Raw genomic sequence first — 26,286 nt, forward strand, 5'->3', positions numbered from 1 at the left:
TAGGGGTCAGAGCTCTATAATGAATCTCTCTGGGAAGAGAGAGGAGGGGGTCCCTGCCTCTAAAATGAGTCTCTCTGGGAAGAGAGTGGAGGGGAGCCCTGCCTCTAAAATGAGTCTCTCTGGGAAGAAAGTGGAGGGGGTTCCTGCCTCTAAAATGAATCTCTCTGGGAAGAGAGTGGAGGGGGTTCCTGCCTCTAAAATGAATCTCTCTGGGAAGAGAGTGGAGGGGGTTCCTGCCTCTAAAATGAATCTCTCTGGGAGGAGAGTGGAGGGGGTTCCTGCCTCTAAAATGAGTCTCTCTGGGAAGAGAGTGGAGGGGGTTCCTGCCTCTAATCTCTCTGGTGAACATGACACCAAATCTAAGAGGTGAGATGACAATGTTGTTTAAGAATTTATAAGGAGTTTATTTCCAAAACGCTACATCCATCAGAAATGTTTTTGGGGCTACAGACGGCTATATGGGTCCACTAATACAGACGGCTATATGGGTCCACTAATACAGACGGCTATATGGGTCCACTAATACAGACGGCTATATGGGTCCACTAATACAGACGGCTATATGGGTCCACTAATACAGACGGCTATATGGGTCCACTAATACAGACGGCTATATGGGTCCACTAATACAGACGGCTATATGGGTCCACTAATACAGACGGCTATATGGGTCCACTAATACAGACGGCTATATGGGTCCACTAATACAGACGGCTATATGGGTCCACTAATACAGACGGCTATATGGGTCCACTAATACAGACGGCTATATGGGTCCACTAATACAGACGGCTATATGGGTCCACTAATACAGACGGCTATATGGGTCCTCTAATACAAACGGCTATATGGGTCCACTAATACAGACGGCTATATGGATCCACTAATACAGACGGCTATATGGGTCCACTAATACAGACGGCTATATGGGTCCACTAATACAGACGGCTATATGGGTCCACTAATACAGACGGCTATATGGGTCCACTAATACAGACGGCTATATGGGTCCACTAATACAGACGGCTATATGGGTCCACTAATACAGACGGCTATATGGGTCCACTAATACAGACGGCTATATGGGTCCACTAATACAGACGGCTATATGGGTCCACTAATACAGACGGCTATATGGGTCCACTAATACAGACGGCTATATGGGTCCACTAATACAGACGGCTATATGGGTCCACTAATACAGACGGCTATATGGGTCCACTAATACAGACGGCTATATGGGTCCACTAATACAGACGGCTATATGGGTCCACTAATACAGACGGCTATATGGGTCCACTAATACAGACGGCTATATGGGTCCACTAATACAGACGGCTATATGGGTCCACTAATACAGACGGCTATATGGGTCCACTAATACAGACGGCTATATGGGTCCACTAATACAGACGGCTATATGGGTCCACTAATACAGACGGCTATATGGGTCCACTAATACAGACGGCTATATGGGTCCACTAATACAGACGGCTATATGGGTCCACTAATACAGACGGCTATATGGGTCCACTAATACAGACGGCTATATGGGTCCACTAATACAGACGGCTATATGGGTCCACTAATACAGACGGCTATATGGGTCCACTAATACAGACGGCTATATGGGTCAACTAATACAGACGGCTATATGGGTCAACTAATACAGACGGCTATATGGGTCCACTAATACAGACGGCTATATGGGTTCACTAATACAGACGGCTATATGGGTCCACTAATACAGACGGCTATATGGGTCCACTAATACAGGACTAGTAAAGGTCCAGTGCACTACTTTTGTGAAGAAAAGAACCATGAAAAACAACCCCACACCATTTTTCCTCCTCCACCAAACACCAAGCTCAGAGTAGATGAGAGACATAATGTTTGTCTCTGTTGTGTTGAAGTCCAATCAAGCAGGAGAGACCAGCCTCCCCTGTAACCAGCTGTGTGTCCATGAAGAGTGACTGGTCTATGGATCAACCTAGAAACTTCAGAGAGGGAGACTTTTCTACTGAACAAAGGTAAGAAGAACTGATGGGTCATGGTCAGTTGTCTCAACTAGCTATCTTCAGATGAATGCACTTACTGTCAATCGCTCTGGATAAGAGCGTCTGCTAAACCAGGGCTTCTCAATCCTGACTGTACTCGTTGCAATGTAAGACGTTTGATAGAATTTTCACATGACATGACCACTTAGCCTCCTGTTAATCCTTGTCTAATATGTTGGCATGCATAACCTTATTGTTTTGACTCATTCTGATGGTTGTTACAAGCGGACTTCTGACAATATTACCATTATATCAACACACTCTTCACTCCTGTTTAAACCAAAGGGTTCTACCTTGCTTAACATATGGAACCACTATAAGTTCTATATAGAACCCCTTTTATAGGGTTCTTTGATCAGAACTCTGGAGGTTCTTCTTCACTGAACCAAAATGGTTCCATATAGAACCCTGCATGGTGCCATTTATGAATTATGGCTACTACTATTAAAGAGTAACATTTTTACCAAATAATATAATTTAATAAACAATTATATAATGGATAAAAGAATACCGGCATAGTTATTTTAGAATGTATTGTCTTTCTATGCAAACATAGTTTGGAAATATGCACTGGTGTCCAGGGAGGCATCTCTTATGAATGTTAATCCAAGTCAACTCTGGCTGACTTCTTTACAATACACTACAGTATAATACAATAAAATACAACACAATACAATACAGTACAATACAGTACAGTACAGTACAATACAGTACAATACAATGCAATACAGTACAATACAATACAATACAATACAATACAGTACAATACAATACAATACAGTACAATACAATACAATACAATACAATACAATACAATACAGTACAATACAATACAGTACAATACAGTACAGTACAATACAATACAATACAATACAATACAGTACAATACAGTACAATACAGTACAGTACAATACAGTACAGTACAGTACAATACAGTACAAAACAATACAGTACAATACAATACAGTAAAACACAATACAACACAATACAGTACAATACAGTACAATACAACTTTATCCGTTAGTTACAGCAAACAACAGCAATGTGTGTTCTGCTCCGTTCTCAACCCCCCAAACATCAGACTTCACACATACAGTTGAGACGACCACAGGTTCAAGCTGCAGTGCAGCTCCCCTGGATGGAGAGCCTGTTGTGGGGTTAAGGGCCTTGCTCAATGGCCCAACGAAAGGTGAATGTATTGAGGATGTGAACACAGCAGCCCTCCAGTGGTCAGATCAATTCCGCCCATTTTTTCCAGTGCTGTACCGCGATTCGAACTGGCCACCTTTCAGCCAAAGCCCCAACTCCTTAGCCACTGGGCCAAAACCTGAGTTAATCTTCAGAAATAAGCATGAGTTAATATGCCAAAATTTAGACAAAATGCTATGCAGCCATACACTGCATGACCAAAAGTATGTGGACACCTGCTCGTCATCTCATTCTAAAATAATGGGCATTAATAGGGAGTTGTTCCCCATTTTGTTGCTTTAACAGCCTCCACTCTTCTGGGAATGCTTCCACTAGATATTGGAACATTGCTGAGGGGACTTGCTTCCATTCAGCCACAAGAGCATTATTGAGGTTGGGCACTGATGTTGGGCGATTAGGTCTGGCTTGCAGTCAGCGTTCCAATTGATCCAAACAATGTTCGATGGGGTTGAGGTCAGGGCTCTGTGCAGATCATTCAAGTTCTTCCACACCGATCTCGACAAACCATTTATGTATGGACCTCGCTTTGTGCATGGGGGCATTGTCAAGTTGAAACAGGAAAAGTCTTCACCAAACTGCTGCCACAAAGTTGGAAGCACAGAATTGTCTAGAATGTCATTGTATACTGTAGCGTTAATATTTCCCTTTACTGGAACTAAGGGGCCGAGCCCGAACCATGAAAAACAGCCGCAGACCATTTTTCCTCCTCCACCAAACTTTACAGTGGGCATTGCGGCAGGTAGCGTTCTCCTGGCATCCGCCAAACCCAGATTCATCTGACGGACAGCCAAATGGTGAAGCGTGATTCATAACTCCAGAGAAAACAATTCCACTGCTCCAGAGTCCAATGTCGGTGAGCTTTACACCACTCCAGCCGACACTTGGCATTGCGCATAGTGATCTTAGGCTTGTGTGTGGCTGCTCGGGCATGGAAACCCATTTCATGAAGCTCCCAACTAATAGTTATTGTGCTGACGTTGCTTCCAGAGGCAGTTTTGAACTCTGTAGTGAGTTTAGCAACCGAGGAAAGACAATTTTTATGCGTTTCAGCACTCGGCGGTCAAGCCGTTGACGAACTGACTTTGAAGAAAGGTGGCATCCTATGAAGGTGCCAAGTTGAAAGTCACTGAGCTCTTCAGTAAGGCTATTCTACAGCAAATGTTTGTCTATGGAGATTGCATGGTGGTGTGCTACACCTGTCAGCAATGGATGAGGCTGAAATAGCCAAATCCACTAATTTGAAGGGGTGTCTACATACTTTATGTACACTATCGGTCAAAAGTTTTAAAACACCTAATCATTCAAGAGTTTTTCTTTATTTTTACTATTTTCTACATTGCAGAATAATAGTGAAGACATCAAAACTATGGAATAACACGTATGGAATCGTGTAGTAACCAAAGAAGTGTTAAACAAATCAAAATATATTTTATATTCTTCAAATAGCCACCCTTTGCCTTGATGACAGCTTTGCACACTCTAGGCATTCTCTCAACAAGCTTCACCTGGAATGCTTTTCCAACAGTCTTGACGGAGTTCCCACATATGCTGAGCACTTGTTGGCTGCTTTTCCTTCACTCTGCTGTCTGACTCATCCCAAACCATCTCAATTTGGTTGAGGTCAGTGGATTGTGGAGTCCAGGTCATCTGATGCAGCACTCCATCACTCTCCTTCTTGGTAAAATTGCCCTTACACAGCCTGGAGGTTTGTTTGGGTCATTGTCCTATTGAAAAACAAATGATAGTCCCACTAAGCCCAAACCAGATGGGATGGTGTATCGCTGCAGAATACTGTGGTAGCCATGCTGGTTTAGTGTGCCTTGAATTCTAAATAAATCACTGACAGTGTCACAATCACACTTCCTCCTCCATGCTTCACGGTGGGAACCACACATGCGGAGATCATCCATTCACCTACTCGTCTCACAAAGACACGGCGGTTTGAACCAAAAATCTCAAATTTGGACTCCAGACGAAAGGACACATTTTCACTGGTCTAATGTCCATTGCTTGTGTTTCTTGGCCCAAGCAAGTCTCTTCTTAATATTGGTGTCCTTTAGTAGTGGTTTCTTTGCAGAAATGCGACCATGAAGGCATGATTTACACAGTCTCCTCTGAACAGTTGATGTTGAGATGTGTCTGTTACTTGAACTCTGTGAAGCATTTATTTGGGCTGCAATTCCTGAGTCTGGTAACTCTAATGAAGGTATCCTCTGCAGCAGAGGTAACTCTGGGTCTTCCATTCCTGTGGCGGTCCTCATGAGAGCCAGTTTCATCAAAACACTAAATGGTTTTTGTGACTGCACTTGAAGAAACTTTCAAAGTTCTTGAAATGTTCCGTATTGACTGACCTTCATGTCTTAAGGTAATGATGGACTGTCATTTCTCTTTGCTTATTTGAGCTGTTGTTACCATAGTATGGACTTGGTCTATTACCAAATACCAAACAATGCCACAGATGTTTCAAGTTTTGAGGGAGCGTGCCATTGGCATGCAGGAATGTCCACCAAAATAATTGAATGTTAATTTCTCTACCATAAGCCACATACAATGTCATTTTAGAGATTTTGGCAGTACGTCCAACTGGCCTCACAACCACAGACCACTTGTAAGGCATTGTGTGTGCGAGCGGTTTGCTGACATTATGAACAGAGCGCCCCATGGTGGTGGTGGGGTTATGGTATAAGCTACGGACAACGAACACATTGCATTTTATTGATGGCAATTTAAATGTATAGAGATACCATGATGAGATCCTGAGGCCCATTTTTGTGCCATTCATCCGCCACCACCTCTCATGTTTCAGCATGATAATGCACGGCCCCATGTCGCAAGGATCTGTACACAAGTCCTGGAAGCTGTAAATGTCCCAGTTCTTCTATGGCCTGCATACTCACCAGACATGTCACCCATTGAGCATGTTCGGGATGCTCTGGATCAACGTATATGACAGCGTGTTCCAGTTTCAACCAATATCCAGCAACTTCGCACAGCTATTGAAGAGGAGTGGGACAACATTCCACACCACAATCAACAGCCTGATCAACTCTATGTAAAGGAGATGTGTCGTGCTGCATGAGGCAAACGGTGGTCATGCCAGATACTGACTGGTGTTCTGATCCACACCCCTACCTTTTTTAAGGTGTCTGTAACCAACAGATCTATATCTGTATTCCCAGTCATGTGAAATCCATAGCCTAATTAGTTTATTTCAATTGCCTGACTTCGTTATATGAAATCGTTGAAATTGTTTATATTTGCGTTTATATTTTTGTTCAATGTATACAGCCCCCACCTGACAGAACCCAGGTCTTATCTCTCTATCAGTACTAGCCACTACTACTGCCAGTATATATATATAGACCACCTGATAGAACCAGGTCTTATCTCTCTATCAGTACTAGCCACTACTACTGCCACTATATATATAGACCACCTGATAGAACCCAGGTCTTATCTCTCTATCAGTACTAGCCACTACTACTGCCACTATATATATAGACCACCTGATAGAACCCAGGTCTTATCTCTCTATCAGTACTAGCCACTACTACTACCACTATATATATAGACCACCTGATAGAACCCAGGTCTTATCTCTCTATCAGTACTAGCCACTACTACTGCCACTATATATATAGACCACCTGATAGAACCCAGGTCTTATCTCTCTATCAGTACTAGCCACTACTACTGCCACTATATATATATACCACCTGATAGAACCCAGGTCTTATCTCTCTATCAGTACTAGCCACTACTACTGCCACTATATATATATATATATACCACCTGATAGAACCAGGTCTTATTTCACTATCAGTACTAGCCACTACTACTGCTACTATATATACGTATATATATATATATATATATATATATATATACAGTGGGGAGAACAAGTATTTGATACACTGCCGATTTTGCAGGTTTTCCTACTTACAAAGCATGTAGAGGTCTGTAATTTTTATCATAGGTACACTTCAACTATGAGAGACGGAATCTAAAACAAAAATCCAGAAAATCACATTGTATGATTTTTAAGTAATTAATTTGCATTTTATTGCATGACATAAGTATTTGATACATCAGAAAAGCAGAACTTAATATTTGGTACAGAAACCTTTGTTTGCAATTACAGAGATCATACGTTTCCTGTAGTTCTTGACTAGGTTTGCACACACTGCAGCAGGGATTTTGGCCCACTCCTCCCTACAGATCTTCTCCAGATCCTTCAGGTTTCGGGGCTGTCGCTGGGCAATACGGACTTTCAGCTCCCTCCAAAGATTTTCTATTGGGTTCAGGTCTGGAGACTGGCTAGGCCACTCCAGGACCTTGAGATGCTTCTTACGGAGCCACTCCTTAGTTGCCATGGCTGTGTGCTTCGTGTCGTTGTCATGCTGGAAGACCCAGCCACGACCCATCTTCAATGCTCTTACTGAGGGAAGGAGGTTGTTGGCCAAGATCTCGCGATACATGGCCCCATCCATCCTCCCCTCAATACGGTGCAGTCGTCCTGTCCCCTTTGCAGAAAAGCATCCCCAAAGAATGATGTTTCCACCTCCATGCTTCACGGTTGGGATGGTGTTCTTGGGGTTGTACTCATACTTCTTCTTCCTCCAAACACGGCGAGTGGAGTTAGACCAAAAAGCTCTATTTTTGTCTCATCAGACCACATGACCTTCTCCCATTCCTCCTCTGGATCATCCAGATGGTCATTGGCAAACTTCAGACGGGCCTGGACATGCACTGGCTTAAGCAGGGGGACCTTGCGTGCGCTGCAGGATTTTAATCCATGACGGCGTAGTGTGTTACTAATGGTTTTCTTTGAGACTGTGGTCCCAGCTCTCTTCAGGTCATTGACCAGGTCCTGCCGTGTAGTTCTGGGCTGATCCCTCACCTTCCTCATGATCATTGATGCCCCACGAGGTGAAATCTTGCATGGAGCCCCAGACCGAGGGTGATTGACCGTCATCTTGAACTTCTTCCATTTTCTAATAATTGCGCCAACAGTTGTTTCCTTCTCACCAAGCTGCTTGCCTATTGTCCTGTAGCCCATCCCAGCCTTGTGCAGGTCTACAATTTTATCCCTGATGTCCTTACACAGCTCTCTGGTCTTGGCCATTGTGGAGAGGTTGGAATCTGTTTGATTGAGTGTGTGGACAGGTGTCTTTTATACAGGTAACGAGTTCAAACAGGTGCAGTTAATACAGGTAATGAGTGGAGAACAGGAGGGCTTCTTAAAGAAAAACAAACAGGTCTGTGAGAGCCGGAATTCTTACTGGTTGGTAGGTGATCAAATACTTATGTCATGCAATAAAATGCAAAGTAATTATTTAAAAATCATACAATGTGATTTTCTGGATTTTTGTTTTAGATTCCGTCTCTCACAGTTGAAGTGTACCTATGATAAAAATGACAGACCTCTACATGCTTTGTAAGTAGGAAAACCTGCAAAATCGGCAGTGTATCAAATACTTGTTCTCCCCACTGTATATATATATATATATATATATATATATATATAGACCACCTGATATAACCCAGGTCTTATTTCACTATCAGTACTAGCCACTACTACTGCCACTATATATATAGACCACCTGATATAACCCAGGTCTTATTTCACTATCAGTACTAGCCACTACTACTGCTACTATATATACGTATATATATATATATATATATATATATATATATATATATATATGTAACAGTATAACTTTAGTACCGTCCCCTCGCCCCGACACGGGCGCGAACCAGGGACCCTCTGCACACATCAACAACTGACACCCACGAAGCGTCGTTACCCATCGCTCCACAAAAGCCGCGGCCCTTGCAGAGCAAGGGGCAACCCTACTTAAGTCTCAGAGCAAGTGACGTAACTGATTGAAATGCTAGTAGCGCGCACCACCGCTAACTAGCTAGCCATTTCACATCCGTTACACTCACCCCCCTTTCGACCTCCTCCTTTTCCGCAGCAACCAGTGATCCGGGTCACGGCACCAATGTAACAGTATAACTTTAGTACCGTCCCCTCGCCCCGACACGGGCGCGAACCAGGGACCCTCTGCACACATCAACAACTGACACCCACGAAGCGTCGTTACCCATCGCTCCACAAAAGCCGCGGCCCTTGCAGAGCAAGGGGCAACCCTACTTAAGTCTCAGAGCAAGTGACGTAACTGATTGAAATGCTAGTAGCGCGCACCACCGCTAACTAGCTAGCCATTTCACATCCGTTACATATATATATATATATATATATATATATATATAGACCACCTGATATAACCCAGGTCTTATTTCACTATCAGTACTAGCCACTACTACTGCCACTATATATATAGACCACCTGATAGATCCCAGGTCTTATTTCACTATCAGTACTAGCCACTACTACTGCTACTATATATACGTATATATATATATATATATATATATAGACCACCTGATATAACCCAGGTCTTATTTCACTATCAGTACTAGCCACTACTACTGCCACTATATATATAGACCACCTGATAGATCCCGGGTCTTATTTCACTATCAGTACTAGCCTAGGTAAAATCAGAACAAAGCTGGCTGAATAAAGAGGGGTCACATAAAGTTGGGTAATCGTCAGACATTATATAGTCAGAGTAGGTATGAGCTGTAGTCACTTATCATGCTGACTGACCTGATGGTCTCTGTCTGGCCTTGGCTACATTCTCTGTCCTGCTACTGGTAGGCCTATAATGTTATGTGAACTGATCTGGGCCCGGTTAGGCTAAGTTCATCGTTATTAAATTCGCATTTGAAAACACTCGTAATCTAACTCCTGCCTCAGACCACTCATAGAACAGTTACATTCGGAAAGTATTCAGACCCCTTGACTTTCTCCTCATTTTGGTACGTTACAGCCTTATTCTAAAAGGGTCCCTGCCTCTAATAAACATGCTGCCACCACCATGCTTCTAGCAAGAGTCTTGGTGGTTCCAAACTTCTTCCATTTAAGAATGATGGAGGCCACTGTGTTCTTTGGGACCTTCAATGCAGCAGAAATTGTTTTGTACCCTCAACACAATCCTGTCTCGGAGCTCTATGGACAATTCCTTCAACATCATGGCTTGGTTTTTGCTCTGACATGCACTGTCAACTGTGGGACCTTATATTGACAATCATGTCCAATCAATTGAATTAACCACAGGTGGACTCCAATCAAGTTGTAGAAACATCTCAAGGATGATCAATGGAAACAGGATGCACCTGAGCTCAATTTCTAGTCTCATAGGGTCTGAATACTTATGTAAATAAAGTATATAATTTTTTTTTATAAATTAGCAAAAAGACTAAAAATCTGTTTTCACTTTGTCTTTATGGCGTATTAAAATCTATCACTTGATGGTTTCATTTCAGAAAGACAAATAATCACGTTTTTTTTTTGTGTGCAAAATGCTGCTATACATCTGCCTCACTCTCAGAGAAATCAGTAGTACTGATTGTGGTACTGGTTTTACCCAGTCAAATGTAACAAACAACAAACGTTTTAATAAAGAACTGTACAAATTATTAATTTGTGACATCAATATTATAAAATGTACAAAAATATATATATATATGTACAGTAATATGAGATTTGTATGTAAACATGTATTTTTTGAATTTAGCAGATGTTTTTATCCAGGGCCCAGTTTCCCAAAAGCATCTTAAGGCTAAATTCATCGTTAGAACCTTTGTAGGTGCAATCTCTGAGCTGTTGCCGAAAACGGCCAGAAGGCCAAAACTTTAATAGATTTCACGATGTGAAAAACTATGGCGGAAAAGACATTGGAACCAATTCTGTGTTTTTATGGGTATTATGAACATCCACTTGAGTCAGGTGTCAGGTGGCTTTTACTGGTTCCATTACTGTATTTTACCACTAGGGGGAGACATTGACAACAGAACCCCTCACCCTGAGGACCAACCTGTATAGTCTACCACAACCTCTCATTAGCACCACCAGCTGAAGAGAGTTTCTCCCTAAGTGTCTTCCCCTGCCCTATATCACTCAGTGGAATGAGTCACAGAGGGCAGAGTGTCTGCAGGTTTTCACTCCTCCTTTGTACTTGTTTGATTAATTAAGGTCACTAATTACTAAGGAACTCCCCTCACCTGGTTGTCTAGGTCTTAATCAAAAGGAAAAACCAAGAACCAGCAGACACTAGGCCCTCCGTGGAATGAGTTTGACACCCCTGCCCTACATGAACTTGTCTATTGTCTTTGTATGGTGATTCTGATGAAAGTAATGGTGAGCGATGGTTGCGAATTTTCCTTTTCAATGATGATAGAATTTTGGGGTTGGACCTCGACTCACACTGGTTGAGCGCCCTCCACCTCTTTCCAGTCTAAACATCATGAAATAAATTGAGACAAATTACAGACAGCAGTTTAAAAGTAGTAAATAAAACTGAATTGATTAAACATGAAATGTATTTGAATATGAATGAAATAGCCTACTGTTTTATCATTTAATCCCGTCATCTTGGTTTTCATTTGAAGCATCATTTTATACGTCGCTTGTTTGTATCAATCGCAAAGACATTGGGCAACTTTGTACTTGTAGTCAACTTTGTTCTGATGTTATCGGCGGTCACTGAGAGATCTTCTGTGTATAAAGTGACAATGCACTTAGCTGTTCTACGAGTGGTGTGAGGCAGCCGTTAGATTAAGAGCGTTTTCAAGTAAAACATTAATAACGATTGTCTTGGGAAAAATCTCTGTTACGAATTCCCTGCGTTAACTGTTATCAGCACCTCACAACCCCAAGCTGCACCCTCTACTCCCAATCCCCCAAGAGCCCGAGAGTCTAGGGGGAACCATAAATCCGCCTCTCAAAATGTGCCCTAAAAGGTTGCTAGGGAGGTTGCTAGGAAAGTTGATAGGGGGGTTGCTAGGGAGGTTGCTAGGGAGATTGCTAGGGGGCCGGACATCTGCCCATCCTCTTGACTCTGCAGGTTACACAATATTGTCAGTCTCCCTCAAGCAGTGTCAGAGAGCAACATCTCTGTCTCGACAATACTGTCAGTCTCCCTCAAGCAGTCAGAGAGCAACATCTCTGTCTCTACAATACTGTCAGTCTCCCTCAAGCAGTGTCAGAGAGCAACATCTCTGTCTCTACAATACTGTCAGTCTCCCTCAAGCAGTCAGAGAGCAACATCTCTGTCTCTACAATACTGTCAGTCTCCCTCAAGCAGTGTCCGAGAGCAACATCTCTGTCTCTACAATAGTGTCAGTCTCCCTCAAGCAGTGTCCGAGAGCAACATCTCTGTCTCTACAATACTGTCACTCTCCCTCAAGCAGTGTCAGAGAGCAACATCTCTGTCTCTACAATACTGTCAGTCTCCCTCAAGCAGTGTCAGAGAGCAACATCTCTGTCTCTACAATACTGTCAGTCTCCCTCAAGCAGTCAGAGAGCAACATCTCTGTCTCTACAATACTGTCAGTCTCCCTCAAGCAGTGTCAGAGAGCAACATCTCTGTCTCTACAATACTGTCAGTCTCCCTCAAGCAGTGTCAGAGAGCAACATCTCTGTCTCTACAATACTGTCAGTCTCCCTCAAGCAGTCAGAGAGCAACATCTCTGTCTCTACAATACTGTCAGTCTCCCTCAAGCAGTGTCAGAGAGCAACATCTCTGTCTCTACAATACTGTCAGTCTCCCTCAAGCAGTGTCAGAGAAGCATTTCACAAGCATTTAGCTACACCTGCAATAACACCTGCTAAGTATGTGTAAGTGACCAATATAATTTTATTTAATTTCATTTGATCTCTGTCTCTGCCCATCAACAACTGGACTCAACAACATGTTTCTGGACTAGTGGGATAGTGTGTGTTTACAAAGTGAGTTGTGTGACATGTGTATATTGTTCTTCATAGTTAGTTGTTAATAATATTGTATGCTGTCGTCGTGTATATGGATTGTAATATGTACCAGGTAGCAGATACATGTTCATCCTTCCCTTGTTAATAGTTTTGTATGCTTTCGTCGTGTATATGGATTGTAATATGTACCAGGTAGCAGATACATGTTCATCCTTCCCTTGTTAATAATATTGTATGCTGTCGTCGTGTATATGGATTGTAATATGTACCAGGTAGCAGATACATGTTCATCCTTCCCTTGTTAATAGTTTCGTATGCTGTCGTCGTGTATATGGATTGTAATATGTACCAGGTAGCAGATACATGTTCATCCTTCCCTTGTTAATAATATTGTCTGCTGTCGTCGTGTATATGGATTGTAATATGTACCAGGTAGCAGATACATGTTCATCCTTCCCTTGTTAATAGTTTTGTATGCTGTCGTCGTGTATATGGATTGTAATATGTACCAGGTAGCAGATACATGTTCATCCTTCCCTTGTTAATAATATTGTCTGCTGTCGTCGTGTATATGGATTGTAATATGTACCAGGTAGCAGATACATGTTCATCCTTCCCTTGTTAATAATATTGTCTGCTGTCGTCGTGTATATGGATTGTAATATGTACCAGGTAGCAGATACATGTTCATCCTTCCCTTGTTAATAGTTTTGTATGCTGTCGTCGTGTATATGGATTGTAATATGTACCAGGTAGCAGATACATGTTCATCCTTCCCTTGTTAATAATATTGTCTGCTGTCGTCGTGTATATGGATTGTAATATGTACCAGGTAGCAGATACATGTTCATCCTTCCCTTGTTAATAATATTGTTGCTCTCATAATTGCTTGAAACAAGAAAATCGCGTTTACATACATTTCAAAAATATATATATGTCGTGTTTTGGAATGAAACTCTTCTTATGTTTCCCCATCTGAGTTCAGAGTAGGTGAGAGATGTAATGTTTGTCTCTGTTGTGTTGAAGTCCAATCAAGCAGGAGAGACCAGCCTCCCCTGTAACCAGCTGTGTGTCCATGAAGAGTGACCGGTCTATGGGTATACCTATAGTGTTCAGAGAGGGAGACTTTTCTACTGAACAAAGGTAAGAGGAACTCATGGGTCATGGTCAGTGAGTTAAGCAACACTGTCTCTAGTAATTTCACCTCTCCCATTTTCCCATTTCTTAATTATTATTTTTTTTGTGTGTGTGTGTGTGTGTGTGTGTGTGTGTGTGTGTGTGTGTGTGTGTGTGTGTGTGTGTGTGTGTGTGTGTGTGTGTGTGTGTGTGTGTGTGTGTGTGTGTGTGTGTGTGTGTGTGTGTGTGTGTGTGTGTGTGTGTGTGTGTGTGTGTGTGTGTGTGTGCACACTCCCTGGATGATGAGATGTAATGTGTTGTCAACAGAGACCAACAGGAGAGATCAGAATCAGAGATTCTCAGTGGTCAGTCTTCCCAGAGTCATCAAACAGACCTGGACTCCATATTCAGTGTATGTGGTCCTGTTATGTACATTTGTTTTTGTTAACCTCAAGTAAAGTTGATCTGTCAATCATTCATTAATGTGTTAATGAGAAAGCATTTCTTCTCTTGCTTAACTTATTTACTTCATTTATTTCAGTTGCTTGAAGAGAATTTTATGGCATTTGTGAACAACGAGCTGAAGAGATTCAAGACGATTCTTAGTCCAGATCTCCCAGAAGGCTTTGAGAGTCAGAAGCAGGATAAGGAAGTGGTGGATGCTGAAGATGAGAAGCAGGAGAGCAGTGCCAGAGAGGGGGCTCTGAAGATCACACTGCACGTCCTGAGGAAAATGAACCAGAAGGAGCTTGCTGACACACTGGAGAAAAGTAAGAGCTGTCTGCCTCATGTTGAATGCTGTTTCATAACAAACATTTAAAAACTGTAGCTAAAGTACTGTAGCAGCCTTAACACAACCCCTGATGACCTCATCAAGTAGCAGCAGAATGTGTTGTGTTGATTAATTTATACAGTGTCACGATTGTCGTTGTAATCAGACTCAGACCAAAGCGCAGCGTGGAATCGGTTCAACATCTTTTTATTATAAGAGAACCGAACAAAAAAAACAATAAAGAATAAACGATACGTGACGCTCAAGCAGTGCTCACAGGCAACTACACGGAAACAAGATCCCACAAAAACCAGTGGGGAAATGGCTGCCTAAATATGATCCCCAATCAGAGACAACGATAAACAGCTGCTTCTGATTGGGAACCATACCAAGCCAACATAGAAATACACAACCTAGATCGAACAACCCCCTTAGTCACACCCCGACCTAACCAAAATAGATAATAAATAAGTCTCTCTATGGTCAGGGCGTGACATACAGAGAGAAAAGGAGAGACAGAGAAAAGAGAGGAGAGACAGAGAGAGAGAGAGAGAGAGAATTAATAATACCATCAATAATACCAATAATAATATAATCAGTCACTCCAGTGTGTAATGCATTATGAAAACATTTACACATTTAAATAGAGAGTTAAGAGAATACATTAATATAATTGAAAACTTTTCAACACTTTATAACATTAAATCAGACATTAATATTAATATCCTCTGTGTTATTTCTTCATTCAGATGAGCTTGCTGTGATTTGCCAACGTGAACTCAAATCTAATCTAAAGAAGAAGTTTCAATGTGTATTTGAGGGGATCGCTAAACAAGGAAACCCAACACTTCTCAATAAGATCTACACAGAGCTCTACATCACAGAGGGTGGAACAGGAGAGGTCAATAATGAACATGAGCTGAGACAGATTGAGACAACAACCAGGAAACAAGCAAGACCAGAGACTGCAATCAAATGTAACGACATCTTCAAACCCTTAACTGGACAAGACAAACTTATCAGAACTGTGCTGACAAAGGGAGTCGCTGGCATTGGAAAAACAGTCTCTGTGCAGAAGTTCATTCTGGACTGGGCTGAAGGAAAAGCAAATCAGGATGTCCAATTTGTATTTTCATTCCCTTTTCGGGAGCTGAATTTGATGAAAGAGGGAAAAAACTCTTTGATTGGACTTCTCAATCACTTCTCAATGGAAACCAAAGATTCAAGAATCTCTAACTACGACAAATACAAAGTTCTGTTCGTCTTTGATGGTCTGGATGAGTGTCGACTGCCCCTAGACTTCCAGAAGAACAAGATATGTTGTGACGTCACAGAGTCAACCTCAGTGGATGTTCTGCTGACAAATCTCATCAAGGGAAATCTGTTTCCTTCTGCTCTCCTCTGGATAACTACCCGACCTGCAGCAGCCAATAAGATCCCTTCAGAGTGTGTTGACCAGGTGACAGAGGTACGAGGGTTCAATGACCCACAGAAGGAGGAGTATTTCAGGAAGAGATTCAGTGATGAGGACCTGGCCAGCAGAATCATCTCACACATAAAGACATCAAGGAGCCTCCACATCATGTGCCACATTCCAGTCTTCTGTTGGATTTCTGCAATAGTCCTTGAACCCATGCTGAAACATAAGAGAGAAGAGATGCCCAAGACTCTGACTGAGATGTACACACACCTTGTGGTGTTTCATACCAAATGGAAGAATGAAAAGTATCTTGGGAAAGAAGAGACAGGTCCACACTGGAATAAAGAGAGCATTATGTCACTGGGAAAACTGGCTTTTCAACAGCTTGTGAAGGGCAATCTGATTTTCTATGAAGAAGACCTGAAAGAGGCTGGCATTGACTTCAATGAAGCCTCAGTGTACTCAGGATTGTGCACACAGCTCTTTAAAGAGGAATGTGGGCTGTACCAGGACAAGGTGTACTGCTTCGTGCATCTGAGCATTCAGGAGTTTCTGGCTGCTGTTTATGTGTTCATCTCATTCATCAACAACAATGGGAATCTAATGTGCAAACCTCAATCAACGTCCAGGAACTTTACTGCGCTGTTCAGAGACAAGCCAGAAGTTACAGTCTACAAGAGTGCTGTGGATCAAGCCTTACAAAGTGATACAGGAAACCTGGACCTTTTCCTCCGCTTCCTTCTGGGCCTCTCACTGGAGTCCAATCAGAAGCACTTACGAGGTCTTCTGACAAAGACAAGAAGCAGCTCACAGAGCCATGAAGAAACAGTAAAGTACATCAAGGAGAAGATCAGGGAGAATCCCTCTCCAGAGAGGTGCATCAATCTGTTCCACTGTCTGAATGAACTGAATGACCATTCTCTAGTGGAGGAGATCCAAAACTACCTGAGATCAGGAAGTGTCTCCAGTGAAGAACTCTCACCTGCACAGTGGTCAGCTCTGGTCTTTGTGTTGCTGACATCAGAAAAGGAGCTGGATGTGTTTGACCTGAAGAAATACTCCAGATCAGAGGAAGGTCTTCTGAGGTTGCTGCCAGTGGTCAAAGCCTCCAGAGCTGCTCTGTGAGTACATACAAATACATTTAAGTACTAATCATCAGGAAGAAATATTCAGTTCAGAGAAAATATGTATTATTGAAAAACATATTTAATCAGTGCATTGATGTTCACAGTAGTATAACAACATAACGATACAATTCTAGGAGACGGAAGGTGAATCTATATGTTGTTTGAGAGAATAAACCAAATGCACCTGCCATTGTCCTTCTACACTACTGGTGTTAAATTAACAGTGTGTTTGTGAAATCATGATTATCTCTCTGTCAGGCTGTCAGGCTGTGGAGTCACAGAGAAAGGCTGTGCTTCTCTGGTCTCAGCTCTGAAGTTAAACCCCTCACACCTGAGAGAGCTGGATCTGAGTAACAATGACCTGAAGGATTCAGGAGTGAAGCTGCTCTCTGATGCACTGGGGAATCCCCACTGTCAACTGCAGACTCTGAGGTTTGTGTTCCTGTAGTTGGTCAACAAGTGATAACTGTTCACCAGATCCACATATGTTTACCAATCACACATAGTCCACACCATATGTGTTTGAACAGTGTTTTCTGTTTTAAATGTGTTGCTATGCTCCAGTATTTAGGATTTGAGATAGAATGTTTCGTATTAGGCGACAGTACAGAATGCCACCTTTTACTTGAGGGTATTTCCATGCACATAAGTGTTACTGTTTAGAAATGAAAGCACTCTGTGTCTATTTATCCCATTTGAAAATGTCGTAATCATTTTGACAAATTCACTTATATTGTATTAAAGTAGTCATAAGTTTAGTATTTGGTCCCATATTCCTTGCCTGCAATGATTACATCAAGCTTGTGATTCTACACACTTGTTGAATGCATTTGCAGTTCGTCTTGGTTGTGTTTTGGATGATGATTTTCCCAATAGAAACTGAATGGTGAATAATATCCTGTGTCATTTTGGAGTCACTTCGCTTGTATTGTCAGTAAGAATAGAAAATGTTTCTGAACACTTCTACATTCATGTGGATGCTGCCATGATTATGAATGAATCATGAATGACGATGAATGAGAAAGTTAAAGAGGCACGAGGATCATACCCCCTCTGTTATTTGTTTTAGGTTCAAATTTTTCAGAGTAAATAACCCACGGCCACTAGAGAAGCTTTAACCAAGTTCAATTCTTCCCAAAGGTTCTGTACAGCTGTAATCAGACAACCCAACATTTCTCCCACCCAGATATTTATATTCCACTTAAGACACTCCTCCTTCTCTCCAATCCTTCTTATGGTTTAACAGGAAAAGAGTAACAAGATCCCAAACCCTTATTACCTCCTTCAGGTGACCTGTCCTCACCTCCTGACCTCAACCCTCCTTCATCTAATCCACAGATGTCCATCAGTCTTTCCTGTATCAACACGGTGCTCTGCTCCCGTCCCCAACACATTCCAACACATTCCAACACATTCCAACACATTCCAACACATTCCAACACATTCCAACACATTCCACAGCTATCTGTCTTTCCTGTATCAACACGGTGCTCTGCTCTCGTCCCCAACACATTCCAACACATTCCAACACATTCCAACACATTCCAACACATTCCAACACATTCCAACACATTCCAACACATTCCAACACATTCCACAGCTATCTGTCTTTCCTGTATCAACACGGAGCTCTGCTCCCGTCCCCAACACATTCCAACACATTCCAACACATTCCAACACATTCCAACACATTCCACAGCTATCTGTCCTTCTACAGAGAACCCTTAACTTTCTCCTTTGATCCTATGCTTCTTCACTCTCATTTATTTAATATCTCATTGTTCAAAATGTCGAATGGTGAGAGGTTAGCATGTTTTGTTGTGGCCTCTAACTTTCTCACTCGTTCATTATTATTCATGATTCATTCATGATTTTTCTTAATCATGGCATCATCAGTATTAATTGAGTAGTGTTTAGAAACATGTTATCTACTCACTTAGAGAGAAGATTAATCCAGTCACCATTCAGTTACTATTGGGCAAAACATAACCCCAAACACAACCAAAACAAACTGCAAATGCAGGCAACGAGTTTGGGACCAAATACTACTAACCGAAAGCTTGCAAGATCAAATCCCTGAGCTGACAAGGTAAAAATGTCGTCCTGCCCCTGAACAAGGCAGGTAACCCACTGTTCCTAGGCCGTCATTGAAAATAAGAATTTGTTCTTAACTGACTTGCCAAGTTAAATAAAGGTAAAAAACTATTGGGCAAAACATAACACAAGCAAAACCAAATGCAAATGTGTGTTTGGAACCAAAAACTAAACTTTTGACTACTTTAAGACACTGTAAGTGAATTGGTCAGAATACTTATGATTTCTTCAAATGGGGGGGACTAGATACATAAAGTGCTATAATTCCTAAACGTTGAAATATATGTATGAAAATACCCCCCCCCCCCCCCCAAAAAAGGTGACATTATATACTGTCACCTCATATGAAACATTTGATCTCAAATCCCACCTTTTGGAGTATACAGTCATGGCCAAAAGTTTTGAGAATGACACAAATATAGATTTTCACTAAGTCTGCTGCCTCAGTTTGTATGATGGCAATTTGCATATACTTCAGAATGTTATGAAGAGTGATCAGATGAATTGCAATTAACTGCAAAGTCCCTCTTTGCCATGCAAATGAACTGAATCCCCCCAAAACATCTCCACTGCATTTCTGCAAAAGGTACAGTGATTGGACTGCTGAGGACTGGGGTAAAGTCATTTTCTCTGACGAATCCCCTTTCCGATTGTTTGGGGCATCCGGAAAAAAGCTTGTCCGGAGAAGACAAGGTGAGCGCTACCATCAGTCCTGTGTCATGCCAACAGTAAAGCATCCTGAGACCATTCATGTGTGAAGTTGCTTCTCAGCCAAGGGAGTGGGCTCACTCACAATTTTGCCAAAGAACACAGCCATGAATAAAGAATGGTACCAACACATCCTCCGAGAGCAACTTCTCCCAACCATCCAGGAACAGTTTGGTGATGAACAATGCCTTTTCCAGCATGATGGAGCACCTTGCCATAAGGCAAAAGTGATAACTAAGTGGCTCGGGGAACAAAACATTGATATTTTGGGTCCATGGCCAGGAAACTCCCCAGACCTTAATTCCTTTGAGAACTTGTGGTCAATCCTCAGAGGTGGGTGGACAAACAAAAACCCACAAATTCTGACAAACTCCAAGAATTGATTATGCAAGAGTGGGCTGCCATCAGTCAGGATATGGCCCAGAAGTTAATTGACAGCATGGCAGGGCGGATTGCATCAACTTCATGTAATTGTTAATAAAAGCCTTTGACACTTATGAAATGCTTGTAATTATACTTAGTAGTAACATCTGACAAAAATATCTAAAGACACTGAAGCAGCAAACTTTGTGGAAATTAATATTTGTGTCATTCTCAAAACTTTTGGCGACGACTGTAGAGCCACATTTAACATTTTAGCTTCACTGTCAAAATAGATATGCTGTGGACTCTATACTCAATACAATCTAAATCTGATACCTCAATGTCTGTCTTTTGACTGATACTGCTTTTTAAACTGGTCTGGTCAGTCTACTCAAATATTTGTACTACACATGTTTCTATCTACAAGCAATACTTTGATAATTTATAATTTCTAATAATGATACGTTAATTTATGAATAGATATGTCAGGTTTCAGGACAGTGATAAATCTGAATATGTTGAAAAAATATACTGCCACTGTATTTTCACCACCAAAGAACCAGTGTGGTTTAAAAATTATTTTACTCTTTGCAGGCTGTCCCGATGTCAAGTCACAGAGGAAGGCTGTGCTTCTCTGGTCTCAGCTCTGAAGTCAAACCCCTCACACCTGAGAGAGCTGGACCTGAGCTACAATCACCCAGGAGACTCAGGAGTCAGACTGCTCTCTGCTGGACTGGAGGAGCCACACTGCAGATTGGAGAAACTCACGTATGTAGAAGGTTTATGTCAATGTTCATATCAGACATGTTTAAGTTATCAGGCCTGTTATTACAAACATTCTTCAACCACTTGGACAAAGTTATATGCAGACTGTGTGTGTGTGTGTGTGTGTGTGTGTGTGTGTGTGTGTGTGTGTGTGTGTGTGTGTGTGTGTGTGTGTGTGTGTGTGTGTGTGTGTGTGTGTGTGTGTGTGTGTGTGTGTGTGTGTGTGTGTGTGTGTGTGTGTGTGTCACAATGACTGTCTGTTCCTCTACTTACCACTACAGTGTGGAACATGGTGGAGAGTACACAATGAAGCCTGGGCTTAGAAAATGTGAGTGTTGACTTCTGTGAAGAATATGACTAAGAATAAGTCTTAATTCAAGTTAAGTCAAAGACCACCATCATTACTTACTTGATCATATTACATTTAACCTTTTATGGCTGCCATCCCGCTACCTGGATGATATGACTACAGCGAGTGAAAGTGCAGGGTGCCAAATTAAAAAAGCAGAAATCTCATAATTAAAATTCCTCAAACATAGATTTGTCTTATATCATTTTAAAGGTAATCTTGTTGTTAATCCCACCAAAGTGTCCGATTTCAAATATGCTTTTCAGCGAAAGCACTACAAACGATTATGTTAGGTCACCACCAAACCACAATAAGCACAGCCATTTTTCCAGCAAAAGATAGCTTTCACAAAATCCAGAAATAGAGATAATTAATCACTAACCTTTGATTATCTTCATCAGATGACACTCATAGGACTTCATGTTACACAATACATGCATGTTTTGTTTGATTAAGTTCATATTTATATAAAAAAATCTGAGTTTACATTGGCGCGTTAGATTCACTAGTTGCAAAAACATCAAGTGATTTTGCATAGCCACATCGTTTCAACAGAAATACTCATCATAAATGTAGATGATAATACAAGTTATACACATGGAATTATAGATATACCTCTCCTTAATGCAACCGCTGTGTCATATTTCAAAAAAACTTTACGTAAAAATAAACCATGCAATAATCTGAGACGGCGCTCAGAACAATAGTAAAATTAGCCGCCATGTTGGAGTCAACAGAAACCAGAAATTACATGATAAATGTTTCCTTACCTTTGATGATCTTCATCAGAATGCACTCCCAGGAATCCCAGGTCCACAATAAATGCTTGATTTGTTCGATAATGTCCGTTATTTATGTCCAATTAGCTACTTTTGTTAGCGCGTTTGGTAAACAATTCCAAAGTCACGAAGCGCGTTCCCTAAAAGCTGACGAAATGTCCAAAAGTTCAGTAACAGTCAGTAGAAACATGTCAAACGATGTATTGAATCAATCTTTAGAATGTTGTTAACATAAATCTTGAATAACGTTCCAACCGGAGAATTACATTGACTTCAGATGAGCGATGGAACAGAGCTCCATCTCATGTAAACGCGCATGGTGAAAGCATGGTCAGGTCATGGCAGACTTGACTAATTCCTCTCTCATTCGACCCCCCTTCACAGTAGAGGCATCAGACAAAGTTCTACAGACTGTTGACATCTAGTGGAAGCAGTAGGAAGTGAATACTCATTCATATCTCGCTGTGATTTCAATGGGATCTTGGTTGAAAATCGACCAGCCTAATAATTTCCACTTCCTGTTTAAATTTTTTCTCAGGTTTTTGCCTGCCATATGAGTTCTGTTATTCTCACAGACATAATTCAAACAGTTTTAGAAACTTCAGAGTGTTTTCTATCCAATACTACTAATAATATGCATATATTAGCAACTATGACTGAGGAGCAGGCTGTTTTACTCTGGGCACCTCTGTGCACCTTTCATCCAAGCTACTCAATACTGCCCCTGCAGCCACAAGAAGTTCTTAAGTAAAGGTTAAATATTACAAATTTAAAAAACTTTATTTAACTAGGCAAGTCAGTTAAGAACAAATTCTTATTTACAATGACAGCCAAACCAGGATGACACTGGGCCAATTGGCCAAAGGCCTGCTGCGGGGACTGGGGCTGGGATCTTTTTTTTAAAATAGGACTAAACACACATATCGACAAGAGAGACACCACAACACTACATCAAGAGAGACCCAAGGCAACAACATAGCATGCCAGCAACACATGACAACACAGCAGGGTAGCAACACAACATGACAACAACCTGGTAGTAACACAAAATGGCAGATGCACAAAATGGTACCTGCACAAAGCATGGTACAAACATTATTGGGCACAGACAACAGCACAAAGGCAAGAAGGTAGAGACAACAATACATCACGCAGAGCAGCCACAACTGTCAGTAAGAATGTTCATGATTGAGTCTTTGAATGAAGAGATGGAGATAAAACTGTCCAGATTGAGTGTGAAAAGTTACCATTCCAATATGAATGATGATGATTTCTAATATTGTGTCTGGTTTCATCCATCAGATGTCTGTGATCTCACACTGGACCCAAACACAGCACACAGACGCCTTTCTCTGTCTGAGGAGAACAGGAAGGTGACACGGAGGAGACAGAAGCAGCCGTATTCTGATCACCCAGAGAGATTTCAGGACCGTGGACAGGTGCTCTGTAGAGAGGGTCTGACTGGGCGCTGTTACTGGGAGGTAGAGTGGAGTGGGAGTGGGCCTGTTATAGGAGTGACATATAAAGGAATCAGCAGGAGAGGAAGGGGTTATGACCATGGGCTTGGATGGAATGACAAGTCCTGGAGTCTGTTCTGCTCTGACAACAGTTACTATGCCTGGCACAATAATGCTCACATTACCTTAGACGTCCCCTCCTCCAGCTCCCACAGAGTAGGAGTGTATCTGGACTGGCCAGCCGGCACTCTGTCCTTCTACAGAGTCTCCTCTGACACACTGACCCACCTGTACACATTCAACACCACATTCACTGAGCCCCTCTATCCAGGGTTTAGGGTTTATGATGTTAACTCCTCAGTGTCCCTGTGTCAGGTGGTCCCTGTGTCAAACACAACATGATGTTTCCCTCTAATCAAGGTTCAGGAAGACACTCTGGAGCAACAATGTAGAATATCTCTCTAGTGTGTAAACGTATGATTGTAAATATTCATGAATATACACCATTGAAGTTGACAGACATTGTCAACTAGAGTCATTTATTAATAGAATGAATCACCACACTGTGTTGTAGAAACTGGTTTTAATTTAGAAATCATTTGTCTTGTTGTTATTGGGCTTCTTGGTGTTTGTAAATATTGTTGTCTGTAGAATGTTTATTTGTTAAATTCTTTGCACAACAATCTTGTTTCTGTATAAACTGAATTCCACTGAATGAAATGTACATGTGACAGATGTGACTAATAAAGGTTAATCAACCAGATGAAAGAAGAGAGGTGTAAATGTTTTATTATTGATCACAATATGACAGTACAGTAAATGGAGTACAGTAATAGGGGTTGTGTTCAGTACATAGAAAAGGGTCTTATTCAGTTGAAAAGGAAGCTGTTATGATCACACACACACACACACACACACACACACACACACACACACACACACACACACACACACACACACACACACACACACACACACAGTAACCGTGTAAAATGTCACCTTCAATGGGGTCGTAGCTGTATCTTAGTGGTGTGTTTTTAGTGAATCTCCTTTCTCTATCGTCTCTGGTTCAACACCTTCTGTGGGGTCAGAAACATTCAGGGGAAATGGAAAGAGATCCTGTGACGTGATTTCTTCTTTTTTTACAGGCATTCCTTTTAAGTCTGCTACGCTACTGGTTGTCTTCAATGACGACTCCTGTGTAAATACACACCCTTGTTACGTTGCAGCTTCAGGAAGTGATACTGTGTATTCAGTATTCACATTATAATATTCAATATTCTGTCATTATAATATCTATTATTCTATTATTATAATATCTATTAATCTGTCATTATAATATCCACTATTCTGTGATTATAATATCCACTATTCTGTCATTATAATATCTACTATTCTGTCATTATATTGTCCACTATTCTGTCATTATAATATCCACTATTCTGTCATTATATTATTCACTATTCTGTCATTATAATATCTACTATTCTGTCATTATAATATCCACTATTCTGTCATTATAATATCTACTATTCTGTCATTATAATATCTACTATTCTGTCATTATATTATTCACTATTCTGTCATTATAATATCTACTATTCTGTCATTATATTATTCACTATTCTGTCATTATAATATCTACTATTCTGTCATTATAATATCCACTATTCTGTCATTATAATATCTACTATTCTGTCATTATAATATCTACTATTCTGTCATTATATTATTCACTATTCTGTCATTATAATATCTACTATTCTGTCATTATATTATTCACTATTCTGTCATTATAATATCTACTATTCTGTCATTATAATATCCACTATTCTGTCATTATAATATCTACTATTCTGTCATTATATTATTCACTATTCTGTCATTATAATATCTACTATTCTGTCATTATATTATTCACTATTCTGTCATTATAATATTCAATATTCTGTCATTATAATATCCACTACTCTGTCATTATAATATCCACTATTCTGTCATTATAATATCTACTATTCTGTCATTATATTATTCACTATTCTGTCATTATAATATCCACTATTCTGTCATTATAATATCTACTATTCTGTCATTATATTATCCACTATTCTGTCATTATAATATCCACTGTCATTATAATATAAACTAACCTGTCATTATAATATCCACTATTCTGTCATTATAATATCAATGTCACGTTCTTCGTCCTCCTCGTCTGAGGAGGAG

General features: G+C 41.0%; 1 protein-coding gene and 1 long non-coding RNA gene across 2 annotated transcripts; both read left to right on the top strand.

The window, feature by feature from the left end:
- Positions 1–11,427: 11,427 nt before the first annotated feature.
- LOC139574690 (uncharacterized) lies at positions 11,428–14,709 on the top strand. The gene is made up of 3 exons (XR_011674817.1): positions 11,428–11,538; positions 14,137–14,253; positions 14,554–14,709. It is a non-coding gene; the product is annotated as an uncharacterized lncRNA (long non-coding RNA).
- A 7-nt stretch (positions 14,710–14,716) lies between these two features.
- LOC139573393 (NLR family CARD domain-containing protein 3-like) lies at positions 14,717–24,706 on the top strand. The gene is made up of 6 exons (XM_071397214.1): positions 14,717–14,996; positions 15,748–17,539; positions 17,804–17,977; positions 21,305–21,478; positions 21,757–21,803; positions 23,906–24,706. Exons 1-6 carry the CDS (start codon positions 14,717–14,719, stop codon positions 24,460–24,462), a joined length of 3,024 nt encoding a protein of 1,007 aa, XP_071253315.1. The 3' UTR covers positions 24,463–24,706.
- The last annotated feature ends 1,580 nt before the right edge of the window (positions 24,707–26,286 follow it).

Source organism: Salvelinus alpinus, chromosome 1 (assembly GCF_045679555.1).
Source record: "Salvelinus alpinus chromosome 1, SLU_Salpinus.1, whole genome shotgun sequence".
Taxonomy (NCBI): domain Eukaryota; kingdom Metazoa; phylum Chordata; class Actinopteri; order Salmoniformes; family Salmonidae; genus Salvelinus; species Salvelinus alpinus.

Excerpts from the sequence above, each read along its gene's own strand:
- LOC139573393 (XM_071397214.1), top strand. The coding sequence starts at position 14,717 with ATGAGAAAGCATTTCTTCTCTTGCTTAACTTATTTACTTCATTTATTT. Across the intron at positions 17,540-17,803 it reads AAAGCCTCCAGAGCTGCTCT|GCTGTCAGGCTGTGGAGTCA; the intron begins GTGAGTACATAC and ends TCTCTCTGTCAG. Across the intron at positions 17,978-21,304 it reads TGTCAACTGCAGACTCTGAG|GCTGTCCCGATGTCAAGTCA; the intron begins GTTTGTGTTCCT and ends TACTCTTTGCAG.